General features: G+C 40.1%; 1 protein-coding gene across 5 annotated transcripts in view; it reads right to left on the bottom strand.

The window, feature by feature from the left end:
• The window catches only part of auts2a (activator of transcription and developmental regulator AUTS2 a), a 495,511-nt gene that overhangs the window by 32,533 nt on the left and 435,496 nt on the right, over positions 1-27,482 (bottom strand). For all 5 annotated transcript variants that reach the window (XM_088321276.1, XM_088321280.1, XM_088321278.1 and 2 more), the window contains exon 6: positions 18,007-18,055. In XM_088321276.1, coding sequence (XP_088177402.1) covers positions 18,007-18,055 — 49 coding nt within the window. The remainder of the gene's footprint in view (positions 1-18,006; positions 18,056-27,482) is intronic.

Raw genomic sequence — 27,482 nt, 5'->3', positions numbered from 1 at the left:
TTGCGGTTCAACTTTACAAATATAATCTGTTTTAAAGATTTTGTTGTATTTTCAGTTCTCTAATGTTCCAATCCAGAACATTCAAATATGTTGCTTAAACATCTAAGTTCCCATAAATGTAGTTTTCCAATTTATTTACGTCAATTACAGTAAACTGTAAAGATTAGGGCTACAAACACGAATCGATAAAATCGAGCATTAAAAGCGTCTCTCAGCGCATATATTTAATGCAAATAAGGGTTCATGCCTGTAGTACCAGTGTAGTCCAGCTGAGAGTGCCCTAAGACCGTATTTTGCACCAGGTCATATACAGCCAAATCCAAATGTATTTATGTAGCACCTTTCAGACACTGAAATTTAAATAAATATGCTATTTAAAAACATTAAATGTACATTAAGATGCATACATTGCAGTTATAAGTAGATAAGGACATATATTTGACCAAAAACCCCTTATTTAATATACAGTTTATTAATTTGCCTTATTTAATTTATTGTGTAGAGATCTGGGGTAATACATATAAGAGTAATATCGAATATTGATTTGAATATGGAAGAAAGCTATTAAGACTGTGCATAACGCTAGGTATAAAGAAAAACACACTTACAGTTTACAAAACCCAATATGTTAAAATTCAAATATAAATTGTAACTTAAATCCCTATTATTAGTATACAAAGCAAGTAAGCAACGAATAATCAACAGACCAGAGACTTAACATCTCAGGAGAATCCAGAACTTTAAGTTACAATATTCTTGCACAACATTGAAAAGCCATTGAGCCACCCAAAAGCTATTTCTTTAGATAATAAATGTGATATGAGTCAAGTTGGAAAAGACAAGTTGGAAAAGTCATGTATTTGTTTTCTAATTTTCCTTTGAATACGTCGTTCCTTCAAAGAAAAAAAATGGAACAGGGGTATGCACTTAAAAGCTTTGGCTTCAGCCAACTCCTTTGGGCAAAATAGCAATTGCTTTACAGCATGGTATATTAACAGGTTCAAATATAGACTGGGCTCAATAAAAGAGTGAATTTGTAAGCTACTCTTTCAGTATATGACCAAAGGGTGCAAAGAAGAAGCCGCCTTCCCACAGACAAATTTATACAAGCAGTACACTTGTTTGCAAATTACAGGTGACAAGAACCATACTTAAGTTCTGACATTAAAATGTCAGAGCCATTTTCTACCAGCATAACCTTCCATTAGTTATTCATACATTTTCTGGTGGAGGCGAGTGTTCTGCATGTGTCCCCTGTTGGAGTCATTTAGTGGAGTGGCAACACATTTTCGCCCACAGTAGCAATGATTACAGCTGCACTTTGAAGGCTTCTTACGGCTTTTGCCAACATCAATGGGAAAAAACAGTTGCCTAAATGTTGTTCGTTGCAAAATGTCTATGTGCACATAAGGTAGGAGGGAGTTTACCATTTTTAAAGTATTCCAGTTAAGCCTCTTCAAGAAAAACAGGATATGAATCCATGGAAATGGATAAGAGGTAAGTCCAAGCCAGACCCGAATCAAGCCCGACCGGAAATTTGGTTCTGGCCTAAAATGTCAAGTTCGGACCGGGCTTCTCTTTCGCTGACATTTAAAAAAAATATATTGTTTAAGTGTATAAGGAATACAAAATAACAATACAGTATTTGGATAAAGCTGAATTGTCAAAAAAAAACATTGACAGGGTCTGCATATTCAATGGAACCATTTTTCAATCATCCAGTAATTGATTTATTCATCATCCAATCCAGTTTTCCTCACTAGGGTTGAGCAGTGTGCGGCCCCCAGCCGAGCTGCAGTAGGCAGGGAACACCCTGAACTAGTTTCCAGCCAATCGCAGGGCACACAAAGACTGACATCCATTCATCCATGCAATCGTGAATCATCAATTGACCTTTTGGTATGTGAGAGGAAACCAAAGTGCCCGGAGAATACACCTGCAAGCATGGGGAAAAAATGCTCCCAACAGGGAAGCCGGTAGCTAGACCTCCAAACTGAGAGGTGAACGCGCTGACCATTCTGAGGCCGGAAACTGGAATTGAACCCAGGACCTCCGAACTGTGAGGCGGACATACTAACTAGTCTCCCACAATGCTGGCCTTTCCATTGACATCAGAAAGTTGAAAAACAAGACTAACAAAAGCCGACCAACTCTTGATTATTGAAGTAAAGGATAACAGTGAATAATGTTCCACATTTAGATACAAATACTTTAAATACAATCAATAATTCAGACAGAGAGAGATAAGCCACGCCCACCATAGTTAAGGTATCCAAGTAGATAGATAGATAGATAGATAGATAGATAGATACTTTGTTCATCCCTGAAGGGAAATTCACATTTCCAGCAGCATCCCTGAGCTGAGAACAATCGAAAATAACACGGGAGCTGCTGGAGTGGCTGCCATTCGTGACGGCGCCGGAAGAAAAGATTCAATTTGAATCATGTACAAACAAACAAATGTATTTTTCATACATATAGAGCATGGAATTGAGACTACAGTAAGAACTGCCATGTTTATTCGTGTATCACATGCGGAGCAAAAAGGGCGGCCAAAACAACAGCGAGCGACTCTTTGGTTGCTATTCCTGATGACGTAGGTGTATCATTTTTTCCTTGCTATGCAAACTTTTCTCAAAAGACAGTAGAAAAGGGTCCAAATATTAGATACAGAGTTATATTCATGGCATCAATGTGTCCAAACACGCTAATAACCTTGTAATGTTGAAATCTATGAGGATGTCGTCAGCCCCATACCAAACTTCACATAGATTTGATTCAAATGGGCAAATGTGAAGCAAGGTATGTACACTTTATTGTTTTCCCTTTTAACAGACCTTAATAAGTTTTAGATATGTCAACTTACTCTTATTTCTTGTTGCATCTAATGCTATAAAATAAACAACGTTTTCTTAAGGCTGTCTTTGCAGATAACCTTATAAGTTCATAACCTACAACAGAACAAAACCATTTCGGATTTTATAAGGTGTGTCCAGGTTTCTATTTCATGGTAATAAACCAAATTAACGTATAAGAGAGGAGTTAAACGTCATGCTGTGAGGCTGACTGGTTGCTGCGATATAACTGACTCAACAGCAGCGTAAACTTCAATTTAGTAAAAATAAAACACTTATTGTAGAACTCGGTTCCGGTTTCCATCAATCATCTTCACATTACAGTGGAACCTCGGTTCTCGACCATAATCCGTTCCAGAACCCTGTTCGAAAACCGATTTGGTCGATCACAGAAAATCGTTTTTGCCATTAAAAGTAATGTAAAATTGTTTTAATCCGTTCCAACACCCTCAATGTTTAACATGAACGTAAACATGAAGCTAACCCAGGCTGATCGTACGTTCGCGTTAGCGTAATCTTCCGTACGAAAGATTATAGCAGCCCATTGACAACAAAAAGATCGTAGAAGATTACGCTAACATGAACGTGTAAAAATAAAAAAAGGATTATGAATATGATTTCTTACCTTTTTGGTGGACGGTGGGGAGAGAAAAATCCGCAAAGGTTTTTCAACCTCTTCCAAAACTTGCGGCAGTTGCTTGCTTATAGCGCTAACTTACTTAGCCGCATCACTCGATTTCACAGCCTCCTTATTCTTTACTATCGTACTGATAGTAGATTTAGCCATGCTGTATTCACTAGCAAGATCGGAAATTCGTACACCTCTTTCATATTTAGCTATTATGTCTTTCTTAAAGGCAATAGTTGGACAAACAACTTTTTTCACCTGTCCTGCTTGCACCGACCTTCTTCGGAGGCATAATTAAGGGCTAAAACACCCGTACGCCGCTCAGCATCGCACCCTGGCATACAGGTGTTCGAACTCCGATTTTTTGACTGAACAGCGAAGCAAGAATTTCTCGAAATTTTTGGTCGAACACTGATTTGTCCGAACTGAGAGGCCTTCGAAAACCGAGGTTCCACTGTAATTGGAACGTGAGGGTGCCCGCATTCCTTTATCCACTTCAAACACTTCTCCAAATTAGCTTTTGACAGAAGAAAAGGGACAAACCTCACCTCTACTAATCATCCTGGATAACTTTGATTGATGTTTCAAGTGCCCCAGACACATTGTTGAACCGTTTTTGAGACAAAAAAAAAAACGAAAAAAAAACCCCAAAATAAATTTGCAAGTAGAGGTACCACTGTACAAGCATGTGGACCACATGGACGACCTAAATCGACTGTCGTCATCCTCACGTTCTGACTGGCTGAGAACAAGCACTGTTGGATCAATTGATTTTTTTTTTTCCAATCAGGCAGTGGATCATAAACTTCATTTCCAACTGATATCACAAAATTATTTTCAAGTTCCTATCGCAACACTGTTTTGTACTATGCAAAGTGTTGTATTGTAGACTGTACGAGTTTAACTTGTGACCTCAATAACTGTTTCAAAACTAAACCCATACCAAAATCACTTTACCCTGTTTTAAACTGTTTGTTTAATTCATTTTCAACGTGGCATTGGATTGGGTTAGAATTTATGTGCATACCATCCTTGTGTATTACACTTTTGGAGGAAATCTTATTATTTATGAGAAATACAAAAATAAGGTATTTTATAAACTGGACAATATAAGTAATGTTTAATAGCGCATAGCGCAATCTGTGAACTTTCTTATCGTAATCTGATAAAGATGTCTTTAAATCCCATAGAATCATGCTGGAAAAAATACAAAAGGCAGGTCGGCACAGGTGATCGCCATACTGACTGTAAGCACAGGCAGTATTCTTAGCCCCTAGTTTGAACTGTCTGGGAAACACTTGTCAACCACAACTGAGGAATCTAACGCAGTCGTACTCTGGTGTTGAAATAACAGCGGCATATAACGAGGACATAACTCAGCTTGCAAATAGCTGACAAGCGTTGCCATCCTGGTGTAAATCTACACCCAGAGGCATGGCAGCTGCGTCAAACTATTTGACTCCAAACCTGTCACATGTACATGCAACATCGGGTGATATTTCTCACCACACTGATTAAAAAAGTATATGCAGGGTCCATGGCCAAATTCAAGCACTTTTCAGGACCCACTTTTCCAGTACCTTCATAGGAAGAAATCTTGCGCCGATGTTGAATTTGTTGACTAAAATAAAGTCACCATCTTGCTGCTATCACAGACTTTGTGATATTTGGAGTTGTTCCTATCTATGATCTACGATCTTTTTGGTGTCAATGGGCTGCTATAAACTGGCATGAATTGCAATTCTGCTTCAGCAAAGCACGCGCAGCTTCACTAGGTCACACTTGTTTACAAACACGGAAAGGGCTCCTGAGGTGTTTGGTAAAAATTTAGATTCATACGAAATACAAAAAAGAAAGAAAGAACTGTATGTATAAAATGCAGAAAAATAAGCTAAATTTGGATATTGCGCCAAAGCCGTTTTCTGGTCCGTGAAGAGACTGAGGTGGTGTCAGGAGAAAAAGCAATAGGTCCGGGCTACTGCTCCGGCTACGTAACAGGTGGCCTGTGTCGAGCATGTATCGCACCCATGAAAGACCCGTTACCCATGAAACGGATGATCTGGAGCTACAACCCGCGGGTAACCACTATATTTGTGACACTTGTATTTATGGTAAATCACCACAGAGACCTCCTAGCTCAACCGGATGATCACGGATGCTAGTGTGGAGCTAGCCGGACGCTCTCTGATTCGCTTTCTCACACAGAAAGGAAAATACCTCCAATTTAGTCGTACTTATTGTATAATGAGTATTAATAACAATAGAGATCATTCATTTGACTGCACTTCTGTGTTCTGTGTTGATATTTGTTGATCTATAATTGTTACCTGGTTACAGTTGTATATATATATATATATATATATATATATATATATATATATATATATATATATATATATATATATATATATATATATATATATATATATATATATATATATATATATAAATAATAGTTTACTTTTATAAAATAAATAAATACATGTCTCTACTTCGTGAGGTTTGACTATCGCGAGACTTTTCTGAAACGCAACCCCTGTGAAAAACAAGGGAATGTACTTCATAAATTTGTTATCTAAAAATACCTTTTGCACTGTCAAATTATAATTTTAAAAATAATATCTCTACTATATTTCCCTGTTGTTGTGATTCTGCGGCCAAAGGCGTCAACGCCAAATTCTCCACACAATAGACCAGGTGTGCGCCGGGCTTTGGTTAGCAAGATTTGGTTCTTGAGTCTGCATTTGCAGTCAAGGGTGTGGAAATACCGTTAATCTGGAGTGTTGAAGGCAGAAAACGGCTCCGTTCGTTCACCCCCAGCTCTTTCCTGCCTCTGGTGAGCCATCAAGCAGAGTGAGTGTAACTGGCTCGCAGCAATACGTTGAGTGACAGCTTGAGCTGACATTGGTGCCATTTCGCTTGGGAGAGTAGCATTTGGAAGGTTGGAAAAGAGAGAAATCTGTCCCTGGAGAGACATCAGTCTTAGGCTTCTTTCACAGGCATTCAAAGGGAGCCAACTGGTTTTACACATCCACACTGCACAATCAAGCCGCCCGAGAGGATTAGATTTACCGCCTGTGTCGATTGTAAGAGCAACTCATACCAGAGTGCTAATAGCGTGACAGCTCGGATCAAGTATCCAAAGATCTGGGCCGGTGTCGATTTGCATGAAGCCTTTTTGCTCTTTAAGTCTTTGGGGGCAGCAGAAGCTGACGTATTTTCAGAGCACGTGTTTGTGAGCATGTCAACTGCTGTCCCATTACCCCTGAGCTCGAGTTTCACGACGGTGGGATTAGCGAGGCGAGCCGAGAAGTAACATTTAACACCCGTTTTGTTTTTCTGTCCATAAATCTTTAGAGGTCGCATCCTAATCAACGACAGGGTTTATACACCTTTTTCATGGAAAAATTCAAGCACTTTTTCAGAGTCAATTTTTCCAATTTCCCCAGTACTATCAAAATAAATCTTGTGTGAATCATGTTTTATGCAGATCAACAATAACATCTGCAATTTTAATATTTTAATCTTGCATGTGCATTTATCAAGACAGATGATTTTAAGTAGATTGCAAATATATTTCAGCATCTGAACAATACTGTACGTGTACATATTTTTGAGACAAATCTCTCCTCATATGGATGTTGGGTAAAATGACGGTAATATGTAGTTTACATTTTCAGTTACAGGAAATTCTCCCCATTATAATTTACCTTCGGGAAACGCTACCTCGGTTTTTTGCATTGCCCATGATAAAAGTTCATATTTGATTAATAATACTTGCACTAATACAAATCTCATAGTACCCTGTTTAGGTGTATTATGCAGCTGTAATTTTAGGCGCGGCCCGTAGAGACGCTTCATACGACAATGCCATACAAAGTTATGCCAGATACCGTTAATCACGATGGAAGAAGAAATGTAATGGCAAAGCAAAGAGCATAGTCGGCGTCAGTTTTAAGCAGACTTTTTGTGTGAAATATGTCAACAATTTTAAGCATTTACAAGCACTTCACCCAAAATTCAAGCACAACATTATAATTCAAGCATTTTCAATCATTTCAAGCATCTGTATGAACCCTGGAACGAGCTTTCCAAGTAGGGCTGCAACTAACAACTATTTTGATAGTTGATAGCCTATTTGTTCAAAAATGACATAATGCTCCATTTAAAACCAATTTGTCATAGTGCTCTGACAGCAGAGACTGATCTATAAATAAACCTCTGTCCATTTTTAGAGACAGGCACATAAACAATAAATTCAAATCAAGTAAAGATTATTTATCCCTGAAAACTAAGAACAGGCTCATTAGCAGCAGTAGAACAGTAAATAAAACAAATGTGATTTGAATTGTTTTAAGTCGGTTTTGTGTCAACTGCATCGTCTGTAACTAAAGAACGATTTTCACCAGTTTGTAAGGAAACAGTTTTAACAATTGATGTTTGGCGTTTTAACAAGGGACATTTGTTGTTTGTTTACAGTGAAATATACACGTATAAAATGAACAATGCATGTAATCAAAACCTTATTGGCTTGAAAGTTATTTAAATCTTACCAAGACCAGTAAGACTCAGTTACTTTCAACTCTATAAATGTCTGTGCATCACCAAGGTGATGCCCTAATACTTTACAACTTGGTACCTGATGTTGACGCTGTCATTTCTGTTTGTTACTGCTCGAGACAGAGACTCTATTGTGACTTTCAGCAGAGATTAAAATCATGTAAGATGCCGCACTCTGTTGGAAAAACGTGTCCGGCGACAATAGAAGACATTGTCGACTGTCGTCATTAATGAGCTTTACAAGACAACATCTCAAATTAGCAGAGGGCTGTTGACGGGTGGGTATGAGAAGAGACGCAGTCACTTTTGGAATAAGTAGGAAAGATCTGGAGGGAGCTGGTTGGGATTTCAGGTGTTTATTTGAACTACAGAGCTTTATAAACGGTCAGCTGCCTCTCAGCTTCTCTGTCAATCCTGTGCGATAGGATTGAGGAATTGTGGGGGGAACAAAACTCGATATCCCCCTGTGGGTAGCGTCTGGTCTGGGTTTAGGTTACTGAAACAATGTGGCCTCTGTGCAAGGTCACCTATCCAGAGAGAAAATGGGCTCAGACAAGCCAGCTAATGTTGGGGACAACTCAGAGATCCGCACATTACGAAACTGTATGGCGTGCAGTTTAGGAAAACTCTTCCAAACAAGGCTTTCAGGATTAAACGCTCCAGCACAATCCCCAGTCTCAATATGCTGACGGTTCAGGCCAAACATATAGTGTGTAAAGACGCAACTGGCTGTTTGATTTTGGCTAGAAAGGCCAGCAAATGCAATCCCTTCTGGGATATTTTTTTCCGAAGTGTTAACAGTCAAGACCGACAGTTGATGCCGAACCTCTGAAATCAAATAGCTCCCACCAGGAGCAGCTTAATCTCTAGCAGATGGTGACAGCCCGACAGACATGGAGTTAGGCAGGCTCAGAAGAAGCGTGGCTTCACACCAGAAAACATGAAGTTGAAGGTGAAATAAATGGAACACTGTTTATTTAGAAAAAAAGATATTTTATCGTGTATCTTTACTTTCACTTAATTTAGTACAGTTTGTGTCCCTTCAAATCATCCAAATTGAGATCACGTAAAAAATTGGACGCACTTTTGCCCTATAGCTGTGGCAGCCTCTATCAAAAGGCTGGGTCTGTATGTAATATTAGCTGGTGGAAACATAATAAAGTTTGAGTTGAAGTAAAAGAGATTTAGGCGATGTGGGCAACAAGCAGAAAACACATGCAACTGATTTGTGAAGTCTTGCTTACAAAATAGCATCAATTCCTGTAGCTCTCTCTAATGCACCCTGGGGCTCATCAGAGCTTTTTCTGTCCTGCATATTTATGAATACCACAGAGTGCAGCAGCGGGGGGAACGATACCCCTTCCTCTTGTGGGAGCTATTAAATCCTTGCTTTCATCAACCTTGATCAAAAACCCTTGTGCTATTTTTTTCTTTCGGCTCCTTTGTTTCTTTTAAAAGCGATGTTTACACATTCAATTCTACATTGCCTGTGACCCCCTTCTGGGTCTTTGCAAGCTTTTAAACTGGACCTCTTCTCTAGAAGCTTTATAAAACCATACCGTTGAGTATGTTTGTGTCTGCTTTTCTCAGTGACTGTTGGGTATTCATCATGTACATTTAGGAGGAAAATATTTGTAGTCCAAAGGCACTGCGGGAAGTGTAGTTTTTTGTCATAGCACTCTTTTGACCCATTCATTTTTGGATCCTCAGAGATTTAAAGCTCTTGTGGGCAACATAAATTGATCTGGCGGGCCACATTTAGCCTGCAAGCCATTAGTTTGACACATGTGCTTTTACAGCAACTTAAAAAAAAAATGCTAGACTGAGCTTCAACCAGCAAAGGCGATGTTTAATACAATACTGCTTTCATAATTGAAGTTAAAAAATTGGAGAACCTTTTTGGGTAAATTGCCAGAAGCTGCCGCCCTTGAGAAGGGGGGGAAAAAAACAACCGCAGATACATATGATATATTAGTACCAAAGATTGGATCACCGGGCAACCAGAAATCATTATTGTCATGCATGCACACTCTAATGTGCATACATGCACGAGCCACAACGAGACCTCATTAAGGAGGTATGCTCTCCTTCGCTCTCTGGCAATGTCACCTCTGCCTTTGGGACTTAAGACTGACACAATCGTAATTGGCCTTAACACACAGGCAAAGAGCAGTGGGAATGCCCGCTTCTTGATAAGGGACACGACCCCGATAATGTGGCACAGTTGGCAGAAGAGTGGCTGATGTCGCATTGGATCAATCTAGGCTGAAAGAGAGTTCTCCTGGGATGAGGGGAAACTTAATTAGTATTCCTACTATGGCTGCATGATTAACCAAAATATAATCACTATTTAGATGTGACAAACCAGCTCAGTAGCCTAGATGGTAAGGCGCCCGCTTTGAGACTGGGAGGTTCGGGTTCGCGCCCCGGCCGAGTCATTCCTAAGACTTAAAAAGTGGTCGGCGGCGCCCTCTCTTGGCTGCGGCTGCATCGGGTCAGATGCAATCGACATTTCGTTCTGTGTACATTGTTACACAGAATGACAATACAAGGAAATTATTATTATTATTATTATTATTATTGAGCGATAGTGTAACCGCAGACCACAGCGTTTTTTTCAAGGATTTAAAGTTCCAGTTTGTTATTTAAGTGAACGAGTGTTTGGCCAACAAGAATTGTCACATTTCGTGGTTTAACACCGCTGGTTAGTCAGAAGAAGGTTTTAATGGCCCCGACCAATAAAGGCGAGGCAACGCGTGTGTGCACGACTTTAATTGGCTGGTGTAAGCTGCCAGTCAGTCAAAACAGCCCTTGCATTAATGGCCACCAAAACAAACGCCGGATAGTGGGATGTTTAGACGCGTGTCAAGGGATGGGCAGGGCACCTGTATGATGCGGCAGTGGTAAACCAGTGAAAGCTGTCGGGCCGTGCTGTTGATGAAAAGAGTGTGTTGTGTCACCCTGACATGGTCGCTGTCTCGTGTCCCGTTTTATCTGGAGGAATGAAAGCATGACCAACTTATGTGCCGAGATGCCTAACTTGTTTGGGTGTTTGGGCATTCAGGTGTGCCATGGTCCAAAAATGTTTGTGTGGGTTTTTGCTATTTTTCCCCTTTTTTATTTGCTTTGTTATCGTATGTGTTTTTCTTGCTGTCGGTCACCCCTCTTGAGGAATATGATCAAGGTAGATAGATAGATAAAAACAAACGCCACGGCTCGTAGCCTTCGTGGCTTGTTACATTGAAAATAAATTAATGAATCAAATTGGACTTCGAGAAAAGTCAGAAAAGCGCAAAGAAAAGCTGATCACCAGCAGGTCCTACTTTTTTTAATCGCGTCTGGGAATTGACTGAGGCAGAATCGGAAGGGAATGCTAACAGCTAGGCTAATACCTCTCAAGCCACCACTGCCGAACGTGGCTCGTCACCAACGCCAGATCCATTACCAACGAAACAGACAACTCTGAGCTAATACTCGTGTAAAACCGCTACATTTGTATTTAATCCTCACAAAAACCTTGCAGAAGTCGCGGTTACCCGACGCAGGCGTGCGGCTAGCTAGCTTCACTCTAAATTGTTTTCTTACACTGAATTTTATTGAAGTTTTGTATAATGAAAATAAAGAAACTATTGAAAGGACATCATCTCGAGGTAAGTTTTAACGTCACTATGTTGACGTTTTTCCCCAAAACACAGAAATGCACTTTTTTTGTAAAGTCGCATCAAAATTGCAATACAGGTCTAAAAAAAAATCACAATTAGGTTTTTTCCAAAACCGTGCAGCCTTAATTCCTTCAATTCCATTATAGGTAATCCGGAATTCTTAAACGTGTTATATGTGTGGAAATAGTACACAATTCTCACTGTATTTTCCAATTATTTTCAGCATGTCTTGTCTTTGTCATCCTGAGCAGTGACGTCATTGTCATACAAGCTAGATAGGTCAACTGTGAGCTTTAAATATTTTGCAAAGTGTTTGCATTATTGTGGGGAGGAACACAACACATTCTGTGCCTAATTAAATTTAAAAAAAATCTCAAATACTTTAAATATCTGGCTGACCATAAAACACCTAAGATATTACTGTTCTGTAAAAAGGCATTCTTATTGTTGCTGTAACAATGTGAATACTTACAGAAGCCAATGAAAAACATTCAGTGTCAATAGACTCCCTACCCAAAAAAAGGATAAAATCCTGTGTCAAAGGACCAGGAATTCAGGCGAGCAGTTTATTTACATACTTTAAATATAATTTTTACAACGTGCACTTTACCCAGCTCAACCAAAAAGTACGGGACCATCCTTGTCCATTTCCTACAGTTGCTGCCTGTTCAAGCCTAGTAGCCTAGACTAGGGAACAAAAACAAACAGACATTGGAGGGGGGAACCTACACCCTTTGACTTTGATCTTTGGAGTGCAACCCATCTAAATATTTGCGTTTGGATGTAGACCTTTAATTTTGGCCTGATACATTCCGGCCTCTTTAGGTTTACGCGACATGTCGGAAATTGAGATTGTTTACAAGGACTCCCTGCAGCTCTCTCGCGACGGAAATACATGCATTGAGATGAATGGATTTAGTTAGTCTTTAACCTCGGGGTATTCGGGAACACACTCTCAATGACCTCTTTGTGTTGATCGAGGAAACCGGGAAAAGACCGACAGACCCGATTTACTCTGTAGCATGTCCGAACAGGGCTTGCTGTTAATAAATTTCAGTCAAGTGGTCAACAGCTACACTTTCAGCCTTATGTCAAGTTCCTTCTTTTTTAAGAATTTTGAACACAGCATTGTGCATTGGGAGAGTCATGACACTGGACCTTATCGATCTTAAAAAAAAAAAAAGTAAATAAAGATTGAATTGGACCCTATTAAGCAATTGGTTCGAAGTTCAATTTTAAGCAGTCTAAATGCAAACAAAAGTACAGGTATATCAAAGATAGCTACAAGCAAAACATATTTTTATACATTGTATGGACACACATTGATACCAAACATTGATTTCAATCCCAGACCAGTTTTTGTTGTTTAATATCTCAAGCATCCATTCAATATGGTTGGTGTAAAGTGTAAAAAAGAGGTAAGCTACTTTTCAAATGAGAGTGGAATAATAAAGATTGATCCGGTCTATTCCATTGGCAGGGGAGGAAGTAGTCTAATTCTTGAAGCCCATCTTCGACAAGTAAGTTCAACTTCACTTTATTTATTTTTATAGAGCATATTATTTTATGAAATATTTATTTTTTAGTCCAAACAATACGGGTTACTTCTACAAGCCTTAAACATACTTATATAAACCCTTAAACAAAATACAGGACATAAGCAACTTACGAACAAATTCAACTTATGAACGATCATTCGGAACCTATTACGTTCGTAAGTAGGGCAGCATCTGTAGTTTCTGTTTTTTAATCAGGAACCAAGAATGGGAAATCAGAGGAACAACACAATTTTAAGTAAGAAAAATGTGTTTGAAGTTTACTATTTTGAGAATTGTTTTTTTTCTTTGGAAGGTTTGGGGATGGGGGCAGTAATGTAACTTAAATGTTATTCACTAATTCTGTTTATAATACTGGACACCTGTAAAGGCGATTGCACAAGATGCCAGTTCATTTTTTGGGGATAAATAACTGTTTACATCATTGTCACTATCGACCAATCATGTTAATGTTGTTTGATTTCCACACCCTTTAGGGCGAATCTGCTTTTGTAACCCTAGGAGATTTCATAGAAAGAAAGAGCGCAAGAGAGAGGTTTTAGCACAGTTTGGAATTTCGAATCTGAAGTTTGGGCTCCCCCCTTGCTTCCCTGCAAGTTCAAAATCCATTAATGTATTGTCTTATTACTCTGAGTATCTAATAAACCTTAACCTGACAAGTATTGATTTCTCAATAAAAACTGCTGTTTGTGTCCCGTCACCCGACGCATGAAGATGTCTAACCTGGCCAGTGGGCCACATGTATGGCTACACTGCCCTTTACAATTCATTGACGTCTTTACATCCGTGTAAGCATCTTGATCCATTTGTGTACTATTTTTTGTGTTGTACACATGAAGCCTTTGTCAAGTTGCAATATTTTTCTGCCAATACCAAAAAGTTTTATTGTTTGTGAATGAGGTGGAAGTTGTTCTTGACATTTCTTAGTCAGCCCACTCATTTGCCACGTCATTAAATCAATTTCATTCTAAATTTAAAAACAAAATATTGTCCGAATAATTGACTGGTCAGCAATAAAATAGTCTTTAGTTGCAGTCCCACTTTCCACAACGCATTAGGTCAAGTTCCAAAACCATTGGGGATTTTATTGACACCTTAACCACAGACCCAGCTTGGGTCAGTGTGAGTTCAGCGAATGGGTAGGGTGGGATGGGGGTCAGTAAAGGGCTGCCGGGGCCGGCAAAGGCCAACTTCCTCCATTCCAGTTAACTTAAAGGCTTCCAGAGACGGTGAGGTGATTTGTGGGCCTGATTGCCGCTCTCAATATCACTCAAGATTAGAGCAGGTGGTCGCCCAGACGTGAAGTGTCTCCGGCTCCATCAACCAGCTTGCTCTCATGGAACTGAGAGGGATGGTGCGCAAGAAATTACGCGTGAGGACTTTTTTGCAGCCTGCAGTGTTGGGCTGCAACTACAACTATGGTAATTTAATAGTCGAGTAGTCACAGACTTTTGAAAAAATTGGTGGCATAATTGATATATACTCTTTTTTGTTTACAATTAACTTGACTTAATGATGTGTCAAATGATAGTAAACACAAAATAAATTTGTATATTGGAAAATACATGGATTTGTTCAAAAATTAAATGGATAAATCTAAAACCAATTAGGCACAGTGCTTGGTTAATAAAGACATAAAAACCATTAACTAGACCCTGTCCATTTTTAGCGACAGCCAAATAAATAATACATTAAAATCAACACTTTTTATCCCTGTAAACCAAGAACAGTCTCATTAGCAGCAGCAGCACAGTAAGTAAAACCAATATGTCGTGCATTCTATGAAATCATGGTCAACAGCAAAGACTGTAACAAAAATACTTAACAATTCTTAACAGTTTGAAATCAAACAGTTTCAACAACTGACGCGTGTAGTTTTAAAGGTTATAACAACTGACGATTGTTCTTTGGACAGCATGCATTTAATTTCAAATACCTTTATCTGGCACAGTCTGCGTTACCACTCAAGCTCTCTTTTATAGTGAAATATATATGTATACAATGTGCAATGCATGTCACCGTATTGGTTTGAATGTTTACTGAGGCGAGTCAGACTCTGTTTGGTTCAACTGTCCAACGTGCTTTCTCTTTGTTACTTTTGCACATCCCTGAGCTACTGCCATCATATGCAAGGTCTGCTCTGCAAATTTTGTAAAGTAGTCTTTTTATTGGCCGTATCCAGGCTAAAATGTTCCCAACTTTACAAGTTTTGGTATGCATACTTAATGTTAATACTGTAATTTAAATATGTATGTAAGATGCCTCACTCTGGTGGAGAAAAGTGTACGGAATTAATTGTCGACTATTTCTATTTTCCATTTGTGTGGACGGCGTCAACTAATTGTGAAGCCCTAGTGGCTGCCCAGGCGGGAAGTGTGCACAGGCGTCATCACTCGACTCGCTCTCGTGGAACCGAGAGGGACGATGCGCCGAGAGAGCCGCCGTCCTCCCACATCCAAGTAATACGCTCTTGGACAATTTTGCAGCATGCAGTGCTCTCCATGGCAATCCAGGGAGCTCTTCAGCTCTGAAATGGGCCACATAAGTTCACCTTTGCTATTCTCTTTTACAGATTTTTTTTTCAACAATGCCATCAGCGTGGCAAATTACACCTTCCGCATGGCGCGCTACTCTCTACCCTAGTGACAGAAGCACTCAAGCGCGACATACTGGAGCGGTGGCGCTCTTCACACAGGCGGCGATGCTGGCTTCATTTTCACATTAACTCCGATAAAGCGCTGTGATATCACTGCTGTGTTGCGGGTGGAGGTGGGTGAGTAGGGGTTGGAATCCCATCAACCGTGTGTAAGCCGAGGTCGTGCTGACGGACCTCAAGGGAGTTCTTTTCCTAAGCTTAAACTTAAATGAAACTATGAAATAATGACAAGGTTTATGATGGCAAACAACTCTTCTTGCTAAGATATTTTATGTTTGTAAAATTCCAGGATTCCTGCTTGAGAATTAAAGTTTGTTTGCAGAAATTACGGTAACATTTGGACATTGTGCAGGGACCAATTGCCAAGTGCAATTGGGGACTTGGTGAAAATTGTGGTAACATGAACACACGCATGCAATACATTTAGGAACTCTTGGTACCAGGTATCTGTACTCAGAAAAATAGACGATAGCAGCACCAGGGTTTTACAGTCCGAAAGTGAAAATTGCCATTTATTCAACAGGGTTCGTACACCATTTTCATGGCCGTATTTGAACACTTTTTAAGGACTGTCAAAGCCAATTTTCCAATGTCTTCAGTACCTTGTATTTTGCAGAGCCACAAATATATATCTGTGATTCACATATTTGATTTTCAATCTTGCATGTGCATGTATCAAGACATATGATTTATAGATCTTGAGTAAATCATAACTATATTTGTGAATTGGAATAATACATGTGTTAATATCTTTGAGACAAATCTCTCCCTATATTGGTGTTAGGTAAAAATGACCGTAATATGGAGCCTACATTTTCAAATACAGGGAGTTATTCCCATTTCAATTTACCACAGGGAAACACAACTATGATTAACCCAAACCCTAACTTAATAGTGCCCTCTTCAGGTGTAGCTTGCACCTGTGTCTTTATCAATTTACCTTTCATAAAACATACATCCATCCATTATCTGCACCGCTTATCCTCAGTAGGGTTGCGGGGGTGCTGGAGCTATCTTTAGGCCGTGGGCAGGGGACACCCCGAACTGGTTGCCAGCCAGTCGCAGGGCACTCAGGGACAGATAATTCGCTCGCTCATTCTCACTTAGGGACAATTTGGACCGGCCAATCAACCTAAGATGCATGTTTTTGTAATGTGGGAGGAAAGTGGAGTGCCCGGAGGAAACCCACCCAAGCACGAGGAGAACATCTTTTTGCTCATATCAACATTGGGGACCACTTACATTTTGCCTTCAGTCAAACAGCAACAAGCCCTGTCTCTCTAATTATCCCCTATTTTTTTTTTATTATTAGTGTGGTGATTTCATTCCTCTTGCTAGATTCTATTCTCCTCACACACAAAAAGATCCCTTAAGCGATACAGAACCTTAGCACCTGGATTATTTTACTCTCCTACTGCAAAAGGCGTTACTAAATGGACGGAGAAGGAGGCGAAAAATGAAAAGAGGACTTTGAATGAAAGTGGGCGCAGCTGAAAATTCAAAGATTTTGTGTACTGTTACCCCAAGTCAGGGAAGGGAAAAGTTGTCCTTCTGTTGATTTAAGCAGCACAAAGGAGGTCCTAATCCTTTCAAGGGAACCAAATCAGTCTATGGAGAAGAACGTTCAAAAGGAAGCCTCCCTGTCAAGGCTATTGAGAGACCCCCGCCCTCCCTTAAAAGCCCTCTCCTCACATGAATGGCACAAAAAAGCCTGGCGCAAATCAAAGGGCAGAATGTGGGAAATGTGCTGAGGAAAAACGCACCAGAATAAGGTAAACCATAAAAGGGGCCCAGGTTCTGCAATGACCCGAAGGGGTCATCACCCCTATATCCCCTCCCCTCCCCCACATAGAACAGGGAACGCCTCCTATACCCCGGAGCTGGAAAAAATGACTCCGCTTTTAACAGCAAATTAGTGACTTGATAATGAGGTCTCATGTGCTTTCAGTCGCCTCGGCCAATAATCAGGACCTGAGAACATCATCACAGCACAACACTCTTGCCGTTGCTCGCTAGACACAATATTGCGCTTATTGAGATACTAAGGCACCGAATTGTACCAGCTCAGAAACAAATGGAATCCACATACCTTTAAGTGCAGCTGTGCTGAAGAATTTCTCAGAGCTGGCATCAGAAACCTGTAAAAAACAATAAACATTTTAGTCATTATTTAAATATATATGTGTGTATAGGACAGATTATTGTCTTGGGATCGATACTGTCTTCCCAATTTAACGATCACAATCATGTTGTTAGTGTGTCGTACAATTATACATGCTTTCAAATTCGATCAATTTGTTTGCATTTAATTTGCACAACTGCAATTATTTAAGTATAGTGCAAAGTAGGTAGTGATGCTTGTCTCGTTGACGGTGTTATACAGTATTTGTACTTTTGTTAAATTTGTGATTTTTGGTTCAAATCTTTTGACTTTTTTCTGAAACAACTCTTGTAGAATATATTACAGAAAATGATAGAATTGTTCACATGTTTTGTACATTAACTCCATTCATCCATCCATTATCTGCACCGCTTATCCTCAGGAGGGTCGCGGGAGTGCTGGAGCCCATCCAAGCTATCTTCAGGGAGTGGGCAGGGGACACCCTGAACTAGTTGCCAGTCAATCACAGGGCACACAGGGACAGACAATTTGCTCGCTCATTCTCACCTAGGGACAATTTGGAACGGCCAATTAACCTGACATGCATGTTTTTGGAATGTGGGAGGAAACCGGAGTGCCCGGAGGAAACCCACGCAAGCGCGGAGAGAACATGAGAACTCCACACAGGAGGTTCGATCTCATGACCTCAGAACTGTCCCGCACACACGCTAACCACTGTGCCGCCGTGCTGCCCTATATAAACTCCATTTTCAAAATATTGTTCGATGAAAGGTTGTTGACTTTGTTATATTTGTATTTGTGTGACATTTCTTCTTTTTTGGTTTGACTCCTGACTTTTGTTTTGAAACGGTAGTAATAGAAATCTTTACATTTATACTTTTAAAGTTTGCATTGTCGTTATTTGATGAAAAATACAACATTTTACTGTCAGGAATCTTTGTGCTGTGTTGAATGTGATTTTAAACCAACTCAAGGGAGAGAGGTTCAATCATTCAATGATGATGACGTTTCCAAGCAAAAATTAGTGGTGTCGGATCGGTACTGATCATTAATACCCTGTATTTCCTTTAGATCGGATCGATACCATCATTATACATGTATAGAAATAATGAAAATATTATCATAATGAAATCATGATAATGATTTTTCCCACATATAACATTTCGATAAACAAAGACTTGACCACAGATTTGCTGTTCCACATGAACGTCAATCATACCAACGCGGTCAACGTCAATAACAAAACGGAATCCAGCTTGATCTATCTGGCGTTCAAACTGCACTTTATCTTTGCCCACTTGGAGGCGCTGTTGCTCCGCCGTCCGACAGCGAAGACAGCCTTGGCTCAAATGCCAAAAATGCGGGGATAAAGGAAGAAAAGAAAGCAAAAATGTTGATGTTTTGTGCTTTAAAAGGTGATTTCAGTTCCAATCAAAATGCCACATTTGGCCAAGGACGCAAAAGACATCAGAGTAAAAGATGCAAATGACTAGTATAGCTTTATAAAAGAATAATAATCAAAATCAGATCAATCCAAAATATTTAGAGACATGCTCGTAAAATGACGTCTGATGCATTTGTCAGGAATGCACAAAGTAACATACGTTTCTTTAATTTGTTGTAATACATAACAAAAATGAGGGTTAATATCAAGCTGCAATTAAATGTATTTTCTATCCAGTCACATACCGATCGTGTGTCTTAAAAGACTGTCAAAACGATCCCCATACGAAAAGAAATGCAGACAATAGTGCTTCACCACACAAATGAAGCAGGATAACATCGTAGACATAAAAAAATCAGCCTGCATACCTTGACTGTTGCAATGAAAACAAATACTTTTCAGAACGTGACCTCGTTTCACATTCTGCGTTTTCGTGTTGTTATTGTTTTTAAATGGTATAATCCACAGAACGGGCGACCAGGTCTATTCCATTGGCGTCGAGGGCAGCCGTGCGAGGGGAGCGAAAGGTGACGACGGAGGATTCCAAAAAAGAGCCGCTCGGCGACTGCGCCTTTCGGACAAAGGGAACCATGAGTCGCAGTTCCGTCTGCTTATTCGTCAAAAGCAGAAAACAGATCCGCTTTCCTCCGAAGATGCGATTTTTTTCCCACCCTTCGCTTAAATTCTCCACGGTATTCCCAAAAAGAACAAGATCCAGGGTTGGGGATTGGTGGATTGGCAGGGCAAAAGCAATCCGACGAGGCGCTCAATGGAAAGAAGTGCCCGAACAGAAAGCTGGGATTTTGGGGTTCTTTTTGGGGTTTTGGGGTTCCGTGCTCGTCGCACACGATCCGAAGCAAGAGCACAAACTCTCATTCATCCAGAGACTGCTGCTGCTGCTGCTGCTGCCACCGCTGCTGGTGTTGCGTTCATGGTCCCTCGGATCCACCCACTTCTTAATCTACATCACGTCTTTACCGTTTGCGTAAAATGGCGCACTAGAAAAAAAAACTGACGTGAGACCAATGGCAAATTAAGACAATAAAAACATAATAAGGATAGGGAAATCATAAAGATGAGCCTTTTTGGTTATGTTAATGAATCTCCCAGAAGAGTGCTGCGCGCTGCAACGACAACAAACGCCTACAGGGTAGTGATGTGTCGCTCGAAAACGAAGAGGCTCCATGAGCCGTCTCTTTGACACACTGTTTTCGTCTCCCTCTATTTCTATTATTCTCTCTCTCTCTCTCTCTCTCTCTCTCTCTCTCTCTCTCTCTCTCTCTCTCTCTCTCTCTCTCTCTCTCTCTCTCTCTCTCTCTCTCTCTCTCTCTCTCTCTCTCTCTCTCTCTTTCTTTCTTTCTTTCTTTCTCCTGTCATCTCTCTGTTTACCCCCCTCTTTCTCAGCCTCATTTTTTCTCTCTTTATCTCTATTTTGTGTTTTTCTCTTTCTTTTAATCTTCTCCCTGTCTCTCTCTCTCCCTCCCTCTTTCTCTCTCTCTCTCTCTCTCTCTCTCTCTGTCTCCTCGGGTTACCTCTCGGTTTATCTCGCTCTCTGTCTCAATTTCTTTCTCTCTTCATCTCTATTTTCTCAATTTTTCTCTTTCTTTTAATCTTCTCTTCACCCCTCTCTCTTCTTTTTCTCTTAACTATCTCTTTCTGTCTATCTCCCTATCTCTCTCTACTCCTCTCTATCTCTATCTGCACATCTCACTCTCTGTGACTCTCTCTTTATCTTTACATATCTGCCCTTCTCTTTTTCTTTCTCTTCTCTCGGTCTCCTTCTCTCTCTCCCTTTTCTATTTGTCTCTCTTTATCTTTTCCCCTTTCACAGTTTTTCTCACTCACTCACTCACTCACTCACTCACTCACTCACTCACTCACTCACTCACTCACTCACTCACTCACTCACTCACTCACTCACTCACTCACTCACTCACTCACTCACTCACTCACTCACTCACTCACTCACTCACTCACTCACTCACTCACTCATTCTGTTTGTCTCTTTATTTCTCTTTATATAGCTCTATCTTTTTGTCTTTCAATATCTGTCTCTCTATCTCTATACATTTCCCTCTTGCTCTTTCTCTTTCCCTGTCTTTGTAGCTCTCTCACTTTCTTTGGGTCTTTCTCATTCATTTCCAAGCAAACGGGGGAAACATATATATTCAGTCTTTACAGGAAAAGTTCAAGAGAGTGAAAACTGTACAAAGCTGAAAGAGCAGAGCCGAAAAATAAGGTTCTATCAAAGGAGCCAGAATTCGTATTCATTACTGCAGGGAAGTCAACTGTTAATAAAAAAAAAACCCCACATTTCAGGTCGCTTAGCCTTCAATGTGAGCCTTGAGCACGCCCCTATCCCACCCTGACAAGGCTTAACTATAACCTAGCAAGTTGCTTCTGCATTTACTACACAGTCTCTAATTAAGTGATAACTTTATAGAGCACAAAATTGTTTTGAGGAAAAAATTATCTTAAAACAAATCTATTATATTTGACCACAATCTTTAAAAAAAATATGCAACAAAACAAAGGGATTTGTGTCATATTGTACAAAACAGTCCCTGGAAAAAATGGTAAATTACACCAAAAACAACTATATTTGGTCAAAAACACCAAAAACATCACAAAAATCTGTTATTTAAACGAACAGGCACTTGCACCAATACTTTGTCTAGGGAGTATTAACCTGCTGATAAGGTGGTCAATAAATAACTATGTCTATAGCTACAAGGGGAGAAAACAGACTGAAGCTCATAATTGCAATGCTAACTCTGTCTCTGGCTAGGTACAAACCAATACATGTCAGCCAGACTTTGCCTCACAAACATTAAGGCATGGGAAACAAACTCAACACTGCCAGGCCAACCAAATGCTAAAAACAGTGGAGACAACAGATTTCTGGAAAATTGCAGTCAGCTGCTCATGCTTTAGCATAGGGATATGCACTAGCACTCATGCAACTGTTTGAGGATGACAAAAAATTATAAGTCCATTCCGGAGGCAGCAAGGTTTGGCCTCAGGTGCTGAGTTCAAGTCCAGCAACCTGATTCAGTTTTGGCAGAGGTACAAGCTTTAAAGGACCCTAGAGAATATCAGTCCTCAATGATCACATTGATTATGTTAAAATGGGAGAGTTGTCATTTGAATACTTGGACATCTGTTGTGGAGTACCACATGGTTCTATCCTGGGTCCAAATTTATTTAATGTATATATTAACCATATTCTTAATTGTGAATTAATTAGCCTAAAAGTATGGATGATATAAATAAATTATCTTTAAATTTAATTTTTTTAAATTTTAAATTTTAAATTTGGAATAAAACCAAAGTAATATTCTTTGGTAATCGCAAGGCAAATCAAGATTTAGAAGTAAAAATGGATGGTGCTGCAATAGGCACTGTATCAGAAATTAAGTTTTTAGGGGTCTTAATAGACGATAAATTAATCTGAAAAACACACATCAGACACATACAAACTAAAGGATATATAAGCATTTCAATAATTAGTAAAGCCAAATTTATTCTAAACTATAATACATTGTATTTATTATATTGTTCTCTAGTTCTGCCAACCTAACATATTGTGCAGAAGTCTGGGGCAATAATTATAAAAGTTCACTACAGCCACTTAGAACCATACACAGTGTAGGATATCGGGATCATACTAATACTTTATTCCTGCAGTCCAAATTATTAAAATTAGATCATTTAGTAAAATCTTTCACTTCACGATTGCTATTTAAGATCAACAAAAACATAGTGCCAGAAAACATCCAAAAATTATTGACTCGGAAAGAGGGAAGTTATTACTTAAGGGGCTGTAGTAAATTCAAAATCCCAAAGGTGAGAACCACCAGGAAAAGTATGTGTGTGTCTGTGAGTGGAGTCAAACTTTGGAACAATTTACAAGATGAGATCAAACAATGTCCAACTATTCACGTGTTCAAAAAAAAAAAAAAAAAAACATTACTGGCAGAATACAGAAATGAAGAAAATGGGGTATGAGTGATACTAGAGATTGGAAATACTGCATTTACAACTATAGTTAACCTTGTTATTGTTACTATTATATCATAACTGTTATTATTGCTATTGTTGTTATTATCATTTACCTGTATGTCACACTGATATTTAGTGACTATTAGCATTATTACGTTAATAGATGGGTACTACGATGATTAGTGTATAAAGTATGTGACTATTGTTTTTATTATAATTACTGGCCGCGCCCGTGTGTTTCACAGTTGCCATGGTGCCTTATATGCCCCGCTCATGTGGTGCCAGCTGCGGCTCATTGAGAGATTGACTTTCTGTTTATATAAAGCTCAGCGCTCTCTTGCTTGAGTGTCAGCCCGACAAACGAACTTCTGCCCCACAAGACGTGGGTTCTGACTCGGTCCTGTTTTCCTGTGATATCTCCAGTCCGGTATTGTTCCCGTTTATTGTTGTCCTGTTTAATTTCGGGTTCCAGCTTAGTTTCCGTCTGTTTTTATCCTGTTTATTATTTTCTCCAGTTTTCGTTCCCGTCTAGTTTCTCCTGTTGATTTCGGATATCCTGAACCGTTATCTATCCTGTCTGTCACTTCCTGTCCGGTATCGACTCCATCCGTCCGATATCATCTCAGGCAATATGAGTCGGTCTCGTCGGTCTCTGGCTTCCGGTCTTTCCACGCCAGACCGGCTACCCAACGTGCATGACTGCCAATTTCCCGTAAAATAAAGGCTTGTGTGAGAACGTCACGCGATTGAGTCCTGTATCTGTTTTGGTTTCTGACAGTTGTTGAGTCATTGCTTTTGTCCTGTTTTTATTTTATAATGTTTGAAGTTTTCATTCATTCATTACATCATAACAAAACGATGACCAAGAACCCTCTGAAAAGTGCATGACTTAGATATGTTTTTGCATAACTTTAACAGACATACAAATCTCACCAGTCCAGCAACCGCTGCAACAGCTATGAATAAACGGCTGTTCTTTATTTATCGGGCTTATACGATTTGAGTGCAACCACCAGTTTGTGATTATGGCTGAACAATAAGCGTTCTGGATTAGTGTCAAGACTTATGCCAAAGGAAGGAAGGCAATTACTTTTCTCTGTAATGAGTACTGTAACACATTTTTAATACCATTTTGTAACTCTCCTATCATTACTACATGGTGAGTTCCTGAGTTACTCACGCTACACAATGTGTTATCCTACATCACTCAAGTCATGTTTATTTGTTGACGCCTTAATCACAAGAAGTATCAAATCGCTGTGAGACTAAAGACTATCATTACACCATCCCCTGATCCAAAACTTAAACGAGGGCAAGGAAAAACTCATAACTCAGCATGAGGAAAATAAAAAACCTTGAGAAGGGGCCGCACATGAGGCAATCCTCCTTCTGGGATGACCAGGCTGCAATGGATGTTGCAAGGGCATGATACAACCCTTGATCTGCCAGCATCGCTCTATAGAGCAGGGGTCTCAGACATTTTTCAAGCTGAGAGCTACTTTTAGTCACTAGTTAGCGCAAAAGGCACCCAGTTGAATTTCTATGATAGCTACTTCAGTTAATCCGAGCAATTCTACATAGAAGGCCAATCCGGAATCGAATTAAACTCATAGGTAGAGGTATCACTGTATAACAAAATCTTCTTTGAAATATAATTCATTTGTCAATGTCAGTATTTGGAAATACTGGGGTGAAGAGGGGGCAGCACGGCGGCACAGTGGTTAGCGCGTGAGCCGCACAGTGTGGGTTCAAATCCAGCTACCGGACTTACTGTGCGGAGTTTGTATGTTCTCCCCGTGCTTGCGTGGGTTTCCTCCGGGCACTCCGGTTTCCTTCCACATTCCAAAGACATGCATTTCAGAGGGATTGGCCGGTCCAAATTGTCCCTAGGTGATAATGAGCGAGTGAGTTGTCTGTCCCTGTGTGCCCTGCGATTGGCTGGCAACCAGTTCAGGGTGTCCCCTACCCACTGCCCGATAACTGCTGGGATGGGCTCCAGCACCCCCGCGACCCTACTGAGGATAAGCGGTGCAGCTAATGAGACGAGATGAGATGTGATGGGATGAAGAGGGGCTGAACCGTCACTTTGCGGATATTGTATTTGAAAAGCATTGTGGCAAATTTTCTTTAAAGCACTCTTGTGACCTGTTTAATTTAAGACACTCACACGGTTTAAGCTTTCCCGGACCCCATAAAATGAGGTCGCGGGCCGTATTTGGCCGACAGGCCATGAATTTGACAGGTGTGTCTTATGATATCTTTCTAAATTATTGCTTTTCGTCATTTTATCCAGCCTTATCTGGCAAAAAAACCCGTGCTAGCTTGTCAACGACAACTGCCTCTAATCTCCCTCCTCATGACAAGCAGCACTGACAGGCCCTTTCTTCCCAATTCCTCAGACACGAAGCCAGACATAAATTAATCTGTCACTCACTGCTATTATTAATGCGAAGAGGACACACGGCTGTGGAAGCAAACACACACTCGAACACAAAGATACAAGCACATACAGCCTTTGCAACAGAACTAGACATGCCAAAAGTAGGAGACAAGGAAAAAACAGCAGGAAAAGCTGACATATTTTTCTGTAAACTCACTTGTTTAAATATTCTGACATGGAAATGTACAAAGTGACTTGTGCGTTTTTATGAATCCCAAATTATTTGTCTATAGGTGATGTTATTTTCTTTCTTTTTTTTTTTTTACACTCTAGCTCGGGGGCCACATGGCAGAAAAAGAAACTCTCACAGCAGCCAAACTAGTAGATTCATTATAGAAAGAGAACTGGAGAGAGAAAAAGAGAGTAAAAAATAAATACAGAAAGAAAGACAGAAAGAAAATAAGAAAGAAAGGGAGAAAGAAAGACAAAAAAATGGTCTCATTGAAAGCAAGGCAGTGCTGCGGGTGTTTTAAATAAAAAACAAGAAAGAAAGAAGAAAAGAAAGAAAGAAAGAAAGAAAGAAAGAAAGAAAAAGATACAGTGTGAGAAAGAGAAGATGAAGAGAAGAAGGAAAAAAGAGAGAGCGAGAGAAGAGACAGGAGAGAGAGACAGGGAGAGATAAAGACACAAAAAAAGAGAAAAAGAGAGGGAGGAAAAAAGAGAAAAAAAGAGACAGTGAGATAGAGAGAGACATAAAGGAGAGAGTGAATGGTACTCTATTTTCATATTTCACATATTTTTGCGGCAAAGGCAGCACGGCGGCGCAGTGGTTAGCGCGTGTGCGGCACAGTTCTGAGGTCATGGGAACCTCCTGCGTGGGTTCAAATCCAGCTACCGGCCTTCCTGTGCGGAGTTTGTATGTTCTCCCTTTGCTTTCCTCCCACATTCCAAAGACATGCATTTCAGCTGAATTGGCCGGTCCAAATTGTCCCTAGGTGTGAATGAGCGAGTGAGTTGTCTGTCCCCGTGTGCCCTGCGATTGGCTGGCAACCAGTTCAGGGTGTCCCCTGCCCACTGCCCGGAGATGGCTGGGATGGGCTCTAGCCCCCCCGCGACCCTAATAAGGATAAGCGGTACAGCTAATGAGATGAGAATGAGACAGTAAATTCATTTTATACTCGAACAAAGTTTTCTTCCCCCATCACTACCTTCCATCATTATGGGCAGAAAAAGGAAATAAAATGAACAAAATCACAATAAAATGAGATGTAGCCCCTCTAACACAATTGGGCAGGTGCCGATTGACTGAACAGGAAGAAAAGATTGAGCAGGGCATTATTGCCATCTACTGTTAAGGAGAGTAATTAACCCAACTTTTTTTCTAATTAGATAACATTTGCAAAGACAAAGGCCCGCAACCAACTGACGGGTCTGCGTCCAACTTTTGGGTCGTGTCACGGACCAGAAACAGACACAGGACCCAATAGCGCTCGTTTACTCAGTTTTATTAATAAAGAGGGAGAGTAGGGCTTGCTTCCACGATCCGATGGTTGACGGACAAGGGAAGCAGGTGGCTGGAAACGCGGAAGTGGCACTTCCGAGTCGAGCGAGGATGAT

Source organism: Urocampus carinirostris, chromosome 17 (genome assembly GCF_059441175.1).
Source record: "Urocampus carinirostris isolate Australia breed hairy pipefish chromosome 17, RoL_Ucar_1.0, whole genome shotgun sequence".
Taxonomy (NCBI): Eukaryota; Metazoa; Chordata; class Actinopteri; order Syngnathiformes; family Syngnathidae; genus Urocampus; species Urocampus carinirostris.
Note: the sequence above shows the minus strand (reverse complement) of the source record. Positions and strands in the feature narration are given on the sequence as shown.